The 13,013-nt window shown below is 42.6% G+C and overlaps 1 protein-coding gene across 1 annotated transcript; it reads right to left on the bottom strand.

Annotated features, from left to right (window-relative positions):
• Positions 1-975: 975 nt before the first annotated feature.
• On the bottom strand, positions 976-10,247 carry C1S (complement C1s). The gene is made up of 12 exons (XM_083799064.1): positions 10,078-10,247; positions 9,553-9,617; positions 8,930-9,134; positions 7,498-7,675; positions 7,100-7,225; positions 6,088-6,287; positions 5,776-5,929; positions 5,404-5,519; positions 5,097-5,175; positions 4,711-4,848; positions 4,121-4,195; positions 976-2,225 (listed from the first exon to the last, which is right to left on the bottom strand). The coding sequence occupies exons 2-12, from the start codon at positions 9,555-9,557 to the stop codon at positions 1,429-1,431; spliced, it is 2,073 nt and encodes a 690-aa protein (XP_083655190.1). The 5' UTR covers positions 9,558-9,617; positions 10,078-10,247; the 3' UTR covers positions 976-1,428.
• Between the last annotated feature and the right edge of the window lie 2,766 nt (positions 10,248-13,013).

The raw sequence follows: 13,013 nt of genomic DNA, 5'->3' as shown, positions 1-13,013 counted from the left end.
CTTTGTTGACCTCCTTTGGACACTCTCTAATAGTTTTATGTCTTTCTTATATTGTGGTGCCCCAAACTGCACACAGTACTCGAGGTGAGGCCGCACCAGTGCAGAGTAGAGTGGAACAATCACTTCTCTTGACCAGCTAGCAACAACAATGTCCTTGATGAACCCCAGTATACTCTTGATCTTTTTGGCTGCCAGAGGACACTATTGATTTGTGTTTACCTCGCCAACAACCAAAACCCCCAACATGGGCTAAGATTGCAGCCTGAATTGTCCAGGATGGACAGTTCCCTTTTGTGCTCCAAAAGATGAAAGCTGAGATGAGCCCACCTACCTAGCAACATGAACAAATGTCTATAAAACTTCATACTAGATTAAAGCTGGTACATACAGATATACAAATGAAAAGCATTCAACGTCCTGTAGGTCACAGGACTGTGGTGTAAGATACTTCAACAACAAATTAACATTTTGCTTGTTACATATATTAAGAAATTTAAGGTGTCTGTGTTGAATGCAAGAGTCTATATCAAGTATCCCAAGAGTTGCACACATCCTCCTCACTATTTCCTAGACTCATAAAAATTTAGGCAGAAAGAAGAGGTCTCCAATCCAATCCTGTGCTGACAGTAAGAACAACTTCAGAGCTTCAGGGCCTTGCCCGGGCAAGTTCTGAAGATATCCAGGGACAGAGATTCCCCAGTCTTCTGTAGAACTTGTTCCAGTTGAATGAACTTTGAAGATCTTATGCTTAGCTTGATTCAGAAGTCTGCAGTCCTTCTTGCTGGTAATGGTTGGTCAATGAGCTGCAACCAGCTCAGAAGAACTTCATAAAGACTCAGGTAGAGAAGTAGGGTAGCAGAAGCTACAGCTTGACAAAAGCTGTCAACATGTTGGTTCAATATGTGACTGGACTCTTGATTAAGGGAATTTCAATGAGAAATAGGTCTAGACTGAGAATAAGACAATACACACATGGGAAGCAAATTTGGACATTCTTTAATGCTGTTAGATATTCTGAACAATACAGGAAATAAAGAAATCAGAAACCAGGCTTTGAACCTACCCTGGAAACCAACAAATATTCTCTCTCATCTTCATTGTAATCTCCCTGTCAGGTAGGGCATGAGTAGTTCTTCTCCAAGTGGGAAAAAATGGGATAGAAGAGATGAGAGGAAGCAGAAGGAGGCTCCTTATGCAGAATAGCATCTTCATGTTATGTTTCTACGAGTGGAAGAAGTAAGAGAAATTCCTTTCCCAGTCACAATGACATTGGGGAAAACCAATACATATTCCTGACTCTCCACTCAGCACAGACACAATGAGTTGTCCTGTTATACACAAAAAGTGAACAGGATTGTAGCCAGCCTTCCTACCAGAACAGGTGACCATCACATTTAGGAAGCGTGACTGTGCTAAAGGGAGAAAGAGCTAATCCTGTAAAGCTTCTGCATCCTCATGCTTACTCATGGTCTCTGTAATCCAGTCCAGGTAACGTACTACCTTGGTGTAAAGACCAAAGGTACCACATCTTGGTCCCCAGGAGATCAGCCCAGCCACATAGTACCGGCTATTATCAAGAGGATCTTGGATGGAGTAGGCTCCACCACTATCCCCCTTACAGCTGTCCTTGTCACCACCAGCACAGATCATATTGTCAGTGAATCGGTAAGCACTGGAATCAGCAGGGCCCTCTGGTTTCACAGAACGGCACTTGTCCATGTCCACCACAGGAATCTGAGCCTTCCAGAGATAAACAGGTAGTCTTCCTTTCTCTTTCTGTCCCCAGCCAGCAATATAGCCTAGAGTCCCTTTTTGTAGCTCATATTCAGGTGATTTACCAGGAAGACAGAGGGGTGAGATGTTTGGGCCCATCTTCACAGGATCCTTCAGCTTCAATAGTGCAATATCATTATCGAAATCAGTCCTGTGGTAGTCTTTGGGCTGCTTCTTCCAGCCCGGATGGATGAATGAAGCCTCTGCAATCAGCTTCTGGGCATCCCGGTACAAAGATTCTCTACCAACATTGATTACACCAACAAACATGTCAGGCTTGTCAAATCCCTCCAGCACATGAGCTGCAGTCATCACCCATCTTTCAGAAATGAGCACACCAGCTCCTCTTGGGTAATCAAAATACACCTGCCAGGGAAAGTTGCCCTTTTCTGCACGGGTGCCTCCAAAAATCTTTGCTGTCTCCCGGATGGGATTACTGGGCACCCCACAGACTAGAAAGAAAAGGAAAAGAGAGGAACCAGATGAGAGAATTAGCAGTTACAAATAGGTTTTCTTTGGCACTACTAAAAAGCCCACAGTCTCCTCCTTCCTCTGTCTTCTAAATTATTCTGGTGCTGAGTAGCCTTTGTTTATATTCTGTCATAGAATTTGCAACAGGCATTTACAGAGAAATTCAAGAAAATTCAAGAAAAAATCCTATCAACCTTCAATTTAGGCTGAAAATGCTTGTTCTCAAATTCTTGTTCCGGAAAGTCAAATATTCACACCATTGTCAAACAGAAAGTGTTGGGTATGCCAAAGTTCACAATTTCATTGCACTCTACTTAGCATTTTTACTTTGCTGAGTTACATTCCGTAGGTATAGGTAAATATTTTTCAAATATTAGAAAAAATATTTGTTTAAGTTCTTAGAGCTACAACACTACTATTTAAAAGGATTTTTTTTCGGGGGGGGGGAGAACTACAGATAGTCTCAGTTTAAGTGCTCAGATTTGTTGTTGAAGTTTTACCATTTTCTCTCTCCATTCTTTTAGTGTGTAAAATCTTAAGCAAAGGGTCAAAGGAGATCCTATCTGTGAGTCTTGTTGGTGCAGAGGTGCTCTGTGCTTTTTGAGTAAAATGTTCTACAAGGTCTTGCAGAATGTGAGCATAAGGGCAAGAATAAGGCTGATCATTCTTACATAGCTAGGAAACTGATTGCTTTACACATCTGCTGATTTACATTGAACCCTTAGTCATATTGAGATTAAGGAATTATAGCTGGTAGGTAGCTTCCAACTCAAATGAAGAAGAAGAAGGGACCTCTCAATGCCTCTAGTTTAACACCCTGCTCATCCCTAACTGCCCTTCCCCCACCATCCTGTCTGTAAACCAGGTTGCTCAGGGGGTTTGCCAAGTGGCTTGTGAGCATCTCCAACAATGGTGATTACCCAGCATCTCTGGCCAACAGTTCTAGTGCTTCGGGGGAAAATTTTTCCTTAAATACAGTCAAAATTTACTTCATTGCAACTTGTGCTCATTGCCACTTATATCACTGTGTCCTTCTAAGGACACTATCATATATATCACTATATTGCCTTGTATCACTGTGTCCTTCTAAGAAAAGTCTGTCTTCACACTCTTTGTAACGCCCTTTTAGGTTGTAAATTCCCTGAGTTTCATTTTTCAATTTGTCTTTTGCACTGTGCACTGTCATAGTCCAAGTCATCTTCAGCTGCGTCTTGTAGTTTAAAATGCCCATGAGGTTTTGGGGGTTTGGAGTAGCAAAAACGCATCGCATACAACTAGCAGTAGGGATGCCGCCTCCTCTAAGAGTGGTTGATAAACTGAACATTGTCCAGAATATAAAAGATTTTAAATACTCTGTATGAGCTGGAAGTTAAGCCCCAGCCATAACTACCAGTAGTCAGGAGCAGTAGTACCCATGCACTTTCCTCCTCAATTTCCCTCGTGTACAAAGAGAGGATGAGAAAGTCCTGGATAGGGATATTGCTTAAGTATTCAGACCCACTGAGTACTGTTAATACTGAAGGACATGTGCTCTTTTAAGCATTTAGGCTTCAAGTGAAAGCACTGTAAGTCTTTTCCTTGTAGTGCTGCATCATTAGTGCCCAGTGGACAGCTGACCCCAGGGAAGGTTTGAAGAGAAGCTACAGCTCTCAGCGTAGCTTAGGAATGACTGAAGAAAGAAAGGTCTGACAGTGTTGGACATCTTTTTTGACCTGTAAACCTTTTTGATACCTTCAAAACTGTCAGAGATCTAAAGCACCGAACAACTTGAGAATGTGCACACTTGAAGGAGGGAAAACTGGTGCAGGAACAGAAAAATGAACGAAGTAGTGGTCTTCACATACTACATGCATATATGCACGGGTTTTGGTAGTACCTGCAACACATTTTGGTAGCTCTGTTCCCATTTCTTCATGGATCCATTGTCCATTGGCTGAGCATTCATACACAACTTGGAAAACACAAGAAAAAAAGAGTGCAAGAAGAATACAATTGAGATGAAGAGAGGGTAAACAGTGTTACTGTATAAGATGATGTATTAACCTTCTCAACTCCAAAGAAAGCACAGCTTGGTAAACATTGCTGAGATCTCCCTAGAAGCAGACAACCCCACCAGGATGCTTCTGCCCCTGTTTTGGAGAGACCTCATCTAATATGCTTCTTGAGTCCTTTATTTCTCCACCAGAAATGTGTGGCAAAAATCTCCATGGTTCAATGGAGGTTCAACCAGGCAAATGGAGATAGGACTTGCTGATACATCTAAGGTCAACAGCCCAATCGTAGACATTATGACAGTGTATTGAACACAAAGGCAACACAAAATTACTGCTTGCAACCCCACACCAAAAAGAATCTTTGTCCAGTCTTGACCTGATGGGATATAATCCCAGTCCCATGGCAATGCCAGTACTATTTCTTAGGCCTTTCACCAAAGAAATTTGCTTATGTAGCAGACACAATACTTACCTTCCCCTGTGTTTTTTAGGGTATAGTAAGGTGCGTTACAGTGATACCGGACAGCAGCTTTGTACAGAGGCTCATGAATTTTGGAGATGTATTCAACTTGTCCATTTTCAATAGGAAGTGGTTCACCACAGTTCACAGCTGTAGAGCAGAAAAACAAATGATCAAAGACAATTGAAGGGGCATTTCACCCAACAATCTGATTATTCTATAGTATGGGGAACTACTCAGCTCCCCTGGTCCCTGTATGGTCATCCATGCTTACTTCCTCTGTTCTTTCAGCATGCTTACATGCCAGTCCTTCACTGTCCTACTAGTGTGGAGATGTGCCTAGTGCCTAAAGACTCCATTTCAGTCTGCTTCCTACAATACAGAGAGAGTTCACTTACGAACACAGCTGAAATGAGAGTTGCTCCATTCACCATTGTCCTGACAGCTGGAGTGAAAAGTCCTGATGCTGCCTTGTTTCTAGGGAAAAGAATACGACCTATGTAAGTAACTGGCCATGAAATTTACCTGTAATGGGCACTTCAGTGAAGGGTCCTCAGAATGCTGCAGTGGCTGGAAGAAGTTTCCACCTTCTACAAGTGTGGCAAAATCTCTGAGTCCCAAAGGTGCTCAGGACACCTGATGGAGATGGCAGCAGGAAGCTGCTGAGAGGGGCAAAGAGGGTATATGCTTTTTTGTGTAACTTACCACTACAATTTCATAGCCTTCCACGCAGGTCACCTTCACACTGTCCTCGAAAGTATACCTGTCCTTCTTTGGGTCAAGAACAGAGTTGGAGATGACACTCGGGGGACAGGTTATGGCTTTGAAAAGACAAGAAGAAATCAATGATTAACTGGTTCAAGATTTACTCTCCTTCCAGTTCCCAACTTCTTTCCTACCAGTGATTATTCTCCCTAGTTAACAGGCATCTTCTGTTTAGTTAATAGCTCCTTAGCTCTGACTAGCAAACCCAGCAGCTGTGAACATGTTAACATGATGTTGTACCATGAATCTGATCTGGAGCAAGGTCTCCCTAACTCAGCAGCAGAAGGAATACTTTCCCAAGTGTTTACTCACGATCTGCATAGTAGCGTATTTTCCAGCCTTTATGCTGTACTGCCTGGTCTGTTTGGAAGATTATGTCAAGAATGTTGTTCCTAGTCTTGATTTCAGAAGGACCTGGGAATTTGCTGCCACAATAGGGACCAAAACGCTTCTCTCCAGAGACAAGCTGGGAAAATAACAAACAAGAATAAATGAAAAATTACGAAATGTATTCTCAAGAACTTTAAAAGGCAGCGTAGATAAAGTTAAGCAGTCAGAGAGTCTTCTGAATATGAGGACATTGAGGGGAGACCCAGAGCATCCTGTCTCCCACCCTACACCTACCGTTAAGCTGTCATGGCAACTCCCTTTTGAGTCAGCTGGTTCCACATCGAAGTCCTCGCTGCGTATGGTCAATGCCACAAAGTAGCCTGGCCTCAGAGCCACTCGGTACTCGCACCGTGAGTTCTCTGGGTACTGATTGGGATAGTTTGGGCTAGTAATCTCCCCTGATGACTCAGTGAAGACATTTCCACTGCAGTTCACTAAGGAAGGAACACAGTGAGGACTCAGAAAGGAAATGGTTCACCTATGAAGCAGACAAGCTTTCCTTCTTTCACTGCTTCTCCAGTCTATCCAGTCACCTGCATTAACCACCTCTCAACACTGCATCTTTCCAAGAAATTGAACACCAGGGCAACTCCCTATCCAGTTAGCCAGGGACCTTAACTTCTAGTGGACTGAGCTACCTTGCCTTCCTGTCAATCCTTTGGAAGACAACTTCTTGGCGTTCTCAATACTAGCGAACAGCTTCAGCATATCATTAATTTTGCTCAGTCTTGCATAATTTCTTCTAGTATCCTCTATTTCTCCCTCCTTTTTTTTTGTTTTTGTTTTTAACCTTCCATCTGTGGTTTAGGCTCTCTTCCCTCTTGTGCAGGTTCTCATTTTATACCCCTTTCAACATGTCACATTTGTGACTTTGCAATTTTTTGATTTGAGCCAACGAGCACCTTGGCCATTTTTGTATCTTCTTTGAACTACCCTGCTTTGTCAGGAATTAAAGGATTCACAGGTAGCAGTATGCTAAGAAGGGTTTCCATCACAGACTTTAGGGAGCGTCATTTAATAGTTTCTTGATTCTCTTGATACAAAAAAACACAAATGTTAAGAATATGTTAACAGAAATTCACAAAGTCTACCTCCAGTTCAGATTTGCATTGGGATGTTCTTTTCTTTAAAATATATCTGTCATGACTGGTTGAGAAGGTTGATAGAGAACGTCTTCCAAGTACAATATCTCACTTGGCCTAAGCTAACTCTTGCTGTTGGCCACAGTTCATGTAGAATCTCTCACCTCCACATGTCTTCTTATCCTCATAGAGGAAATACTCTGGTGGGCAGGTGCAGAAGTAACCTCCAATATAATTATTACAGTAATGACTGCAAGGTTCCTCCGCAAAATCCATGCACTCATCCAAGTCTGCAAGTGTGAAAAGAAAAGATGTCAGCCAATGTTAGTGAAATGGGAGCTAAGGGCAGGGGGAAGATGGGATAGCGAAGGAAATAATAATGACCAACAAGGAAAATGGATCACTGAGGCAGCACGTAGACTGACCATATTGGAAAGCAGTCTTGCCTGCTTGGATTTCTTTTAAATAAGGCCCTCTTGTAAGGAAACCCCTTCTGTCAGCTTTCCTTCTCCTCCTAGTCCTGGACACTACAGAGGTTCAGAGGATCCTGTTTTAACCTTACCCACTGCAACATAGTAGGCTGCAAAACCAGTGAAATGCTCCTCATTGGAAAAGTCTGATTGGAAGGTCATAGTCAGGGTGTTATAAGGGACATGGAATTCCTCCACAATCAAGGAGCCAGGGACACGAGGTTTCTTTCGCCCACAAAGCACGCCTTCAACATGGCCGCTAGACAGGATCTGTGGAAGAATGCAGAGAGGTCTTATCTTGTTACTGGAATATGTGTAATTACCAGTGCTTGAGTCTTTCAGCTTATAAGCAGCTAACTAAAGGCTTCTAAATTGCATGCATTTGTCACGACATTCATGTAGATATCCCAGGGCACAGCGATGTCACACAGTTAGCAGAAGGGTCCGAGACTACTGTGTAATCCACAGATCTGGACAAGGTCGGAAGACCAGCAGACAGCATTCAACGGAGCAGAGCCCCTAGCAAACAAGTTTCATGCCATTTGTAAGACGCTTGGGGTGTGCTCCCTATTACTGACTTCCCAGCTCTGAAATACCTGTCTTCATTTTCGAGATACAAATTAAGCCAGAGAATTCTTTGTTAACAGCCATTCTTCAGGCCTACTTTTACAAAAAAATTGAACGCTTTGTTTCAAAACCCTTCACTGGCAGGCTGCAGAGCATCCTAACAGGTACATTGGTTTGTTGCAAAGGACATGTTATTACATCTCCCAGCAGAGCTCATTCATCCTGCAGTCCCACCTTGGTCCTTCTCCAATGTCTCCTTCTGGTGCTGCACCTGATCTTATTGCCCCTTTTCACACTTAGCTATTGCAGCTGGGATGTTCTTGTTTCTGTCTTTTTGTGTGGAAATATTTTATGTTTTGTGCCCTGTAGAACAACATGGAGCAGGCACAGTGGAGCTCTAAGTTTTAAGAAAACCGTGGTGCATAGATGGTGGCAACAGGCCACTGCACTTTGTCTGAGTACCCACTATCCATACACAGATCTCATGATTATTTTTAACTTCAGTCATTCCCAATAAATATCCTCTTGCATTGAATTGTCTAGGTCTACTCATGGACTTATTCGGAATAATTTCACGGACAGAAAATCAATGCCCTTTCTATGAAAATGGGCATTTTCATGGGCTTTCATACCTGTGGCTCACTGACCTTGCAATATGTGCCTTGCAATACGGAGGTGTCGGTGATGGAATCTTACTATGGGTATAGGAGAAACATGGGGATGGTGGCATAGACAGGACACTCAGAAGGCAGACAATGCTCATGCAGTTAGGAAGCAAACTCGAGCCAATTTAGGGATGGCTAGTGCACATATATTCAGTCATTCAGGCTTCTTTGGGCTCACATCAGGAAGGATGTATCTCTTCTTCCAGCCCCGAGCTTTGTACACGGCTTTGCTGATCTATGCTATACCTCACCTTCTTGTCTTTTTCTCACTTGATGAGAATAGGGACAGTACCTTCACAGAGTCGTATTCACAGTTCTGCGATGGTTCAAGATCCATATGTGTGAAATAAAGGTGAATGCCATATCCTGGAGGGACCTCTATTTCCCAAGATTCCTGCAGATCATTTGGATACACCTGAGGATAATTGGGTGACAAGATCTCACCATACATGGAGGCTGCATCAGCCCAGACAGGGAGACAGAAGAAGATAAGGTACCTGAGAAAAGAGGAAGATGATATTGCAGAAGTCTTCTCCGTCCGCATATGAACACAGTCCCTAATGAAAAGGCTAGTCTTTGGCTGTATGTAGCATGCAGCTTAGCTCCTGGCTTTGGAGTTTTAATGACCAGTGCTGTGGCTGTGTGGGGTTTATCCTGTAGCCTTTCAAACAGGACTACATTCTCCATCCTGCTCTCTGCTCCTCTCCAGCTGTAGAGGAACTAGTAATGCTGCAGAAATTGAACAGAAGGGTCTTAAATGCTATCTATACCATACTTCACTACCTTGTTCTGGAAGCTACTTGGGCTACAGACATTCAGATTTGAGAATCAGTACAATACTACAGGAAAAACACCTAATTCATAAAATGAAATTATTAATAAAACTGAGTTCCCCATGGAGATTCAGTAACTCACCACATCTGGAAAAAGCTGGTCTTCCTTTCTGAAAACTTTCAGGAATTGGACTTTGGAGTTACGGTCTGGGACAAAAAAAAACAGTGTGATTGATTAACGTTGCCTGTGCTTCTGTGCGTCTGCTAGGCAGGTCAAAGGCCCTAACACCCCAGCTTGCAGAGAATTCACCAATGATTTGCCTCAAAAGCAAATTCATATCACTGCTCTTTCATGCATACATCAACCCCAAGCTTCAAGGAGGGATGCTAGGCTCAGTGCTGACAAAATGGGGCAGGTATCTCCAGCTTGTTACTCACTGATACTCACCTTCTCCCCTTAGGTTCACCAGTGTTTCCAAAGATCGTGTAGGTGTATAGCAAATTGACAGAAAGCACCTCCCCCCCGAAGTACCCAATTCGTTCTCCCCAGCACCCCAAAAATTATGCTAAGACCCTGGGCATGGGGGAAGCATGCACTGACCCTTCTAGCTGTCAGCGACCCTCAGGAATATTTTCCTTTCCTGTTTCTAATGCTTGCAATATTTACCTTCTCTCCCTAGTTCGTGTCTGCTTCTCTTCTCTCTTGCCTTCTCTTTTCTCTCTTTCTCTCTTTCTTTTTTTCTTCCTGTTCCCACCCTCCGAAAGGATCCAAGCCTGTGGTCTGGGTAAGGGCGCTGTGATCTGCAATAGCGCAGCACCCCCTAGCAGCAGGACGTAGCTTCCAGTTTTCTGTGTCAGCTGCGGTGCGGGGAAAAAAAGCTTGCCGGCTTTCGGCAGAAAGGGGAATTTCCAAAACAAGTTGCACAACCCCGTTGGCTCAGGCTACGTGGGGGCGTGCACCGATCTGGTCTATATTACGGATTTTCGGGAAATCAGATGACTTTGGGGAAAAAAGGAGTCGGAGTTTTCGCATGCCTCCCCTCTCTCCCTCTTCCCCCTCCCCTTTGAAAGTTATGAACAAAATTCAAAGGGTGTAGCAAAAGGAAAGACCACATGAGCACATGAGAACAGGTCTAATGCTTTTGCATGGGGAGAAAAAAAAAAAAAAAAAGTTTAATTATCTATCCCAGAGACCACTTTGCTGTAATCCACTCTGGGACTGCAACCTGGTGGCCACAGGGCTGCTGCCACTGTTCCTCATCTTATGCTTGAGACTCATTTGGAGGGTATAAAATAAATAAATAAATAAATAAATAAATAAATAAAAACAGTGGCCCTTCAATATTGTGCCTCTCTGAGGCTACCAACAGGAGTTAGGATGCATTGCTCGACTATTTTTTTATTATGGCCTCACTCGTATAAGAACTCTACTAAGAACACCTAACCATTTCTTTATTTACCGAGTGAACTTGGTGTAAAAACAACTGTTCACCAGGCTTAGCCCTGGAGCAAGTTAGATCTAAGACCTTTAAGGAAAGGAGATTCACAATTTATGCCAGGTAGGGCCCTTAAATCAGCCAACGACCACAAACCAAGCCGAGACGAAAATACCACTGTGCAAGCTAAAAGACCTGTCACTAATACTCTAGAAACCCCCTCCTCCTCACAAACCAGCTACACTGGGACAGGACTGTAAACGACTGTGTAAAACTCCACCACACACTCTACACTTTAGAAGCAGCACATCATGCTCCAGAGCTTGTTTTGGCCAAGAGAAAAAAATTCAAGTTTCAGCAGGCCATAGGTAAAGTGTGCTAGCAAAGCCCATGTGAAAGACTCCTTTATATTGTCAAGGGAGAAAAACACCTACAGATGAATCATAATTGACTTCATTGTAGTCAGCAAAAAGGTTTTACTTGAATAACGTGCCTAATCTGTTTTCTTTGTCAAACCGAGAATAGGTAGAGAAAGAAAATAATTTGTCATCTCACCTCTGATGTCTCTTGGGATCATATCATGATGTTTCTAACTGGAGTTTTGAGAATGGGGAAAACAGTGATGAGAGACACACAACAAATATCAGGGAGACGTTTTATCCTCTGAACTGGGCAAAGACACTGCCAGTAACTCGTCAAGTCACTATGTCATTTTAAAATGGCATGGCAGAAGTAAAACAAATGAGTGCTGATATATTTTGCATGTCATGTAATCACAAGGGAATTGTATATTTTCATATGAACCTGACTCAACTGGTCTGTAGCAGTGGTAAATTGATGTGTGTGAATATTAATAATTCTTAGAAAACCAAATACCTATTAAGAAAAAAAAAGGTGGGTGAAGTTAGTTAAATAAAAAGGCAGCTGCGCTTTGTTTGGGTACATGTCTTTATAATGCTAACTATTTATGCAGTGATATTGATGTATATATTTAAATTGAATAAACATAAAGCATTTGTTTGCGTATGCCTCGGTCTATGTTGTTGTAACGATTCATAAGATGAAACAGGTAATATATTTTACAATTCACTGAAACTATGTCAGAAACTACATTGAATAATAGTTCAAAAGAAGCAAAATCATAAAATTGAGGTCAATAAATGATACTACTAAGGTTGCCAATGCACTGTAATTCTGCTCTGAGGCACATGCATTCTTTTAAATTCCTAAGTTACATGACCACATACTACTTTTCCCAAAGTGCTGCTGCTTCCTTCATTGTGTAAGACAAAACTTTTCTTAAGATGAGTCAGAGCTGTGTAGCTATAACCTTCCTGCCAGATGCTCTGAAGAGTAGTAATGTTCATGTTTTCTTAAAATTATTGTCTCAAACAGGCTTGACTGGCTTGTTCACCACCACCGTCCCCCAGGAAGACTGGAGGAAAAAAAAAAAAGGGAAAAAAAAAAAAAGAAAAAAAGCTTTTCCTGATTTCTTAAGAAAAGCCACATTTTTTTCCATTTGGAATCAGTGAGTCAGTACATAAAACAGAGGGAGTAAATATTAAAAGTGAACACCTAACGTTAATTAGGTGAAATCCATCAGCAGGGAGCCAAGGGTATGCGAGTCCCCGAGACGAGCCAGCCCCGCGAGAGGGCAGCAGAGACCGCCGGGTGCATCCCCTGCTGGGCAAGGCTGCACGAAAGACCGGAACGCCGTCCATGGGAACGAAATTTGCAGAAGCTTCAGCAGCGACATTGCTTCCTCAACAGCTGAGCATACGTGAACTTGAGGTTTGACGCTGATGCCAATGTAGCGTCATAAAATCGCTATATATTTTCAGGGTTTTTTTAGGTTGTACTTCCTCCTCCCAAGCGCAGCAGTGCCTTGACTATTAAAAGTAATAATAATAATGAAAAATAATGGCACTCATCGAGATCTGAGTCTCGAAATCCGCTACTATGCTCTGACCCGAAGTGGTTATCTAGCATTTAATCTAAACAGGTCAAATGTAGTTAGTTTCAAGCAACTGAAAACAGAACTTTCCAGCGGAAACTGTTAGGCAATCTCAGGAGCAGATGCTGCTTCTGAAACCCTTCTGTGACAACAGCAAATTGCAGAACCAAGTCTAAATCTCCCTATACATATAGCTAACTGAATGCAAGCCTA

Source organism: Anser anser, assembly GCF_964211835.1.
Source record: "Anser anser genome assembly, chromosome: 1".
Taxonomy (NCBI): Eukaryota; Metazoa; Chordata; class Aves; order Anseriformes; family Anatidae; genus Anser; species Anser anser.
This window is presented reverse-complemented; position numbering and strand designations above follow the sequence as displayed.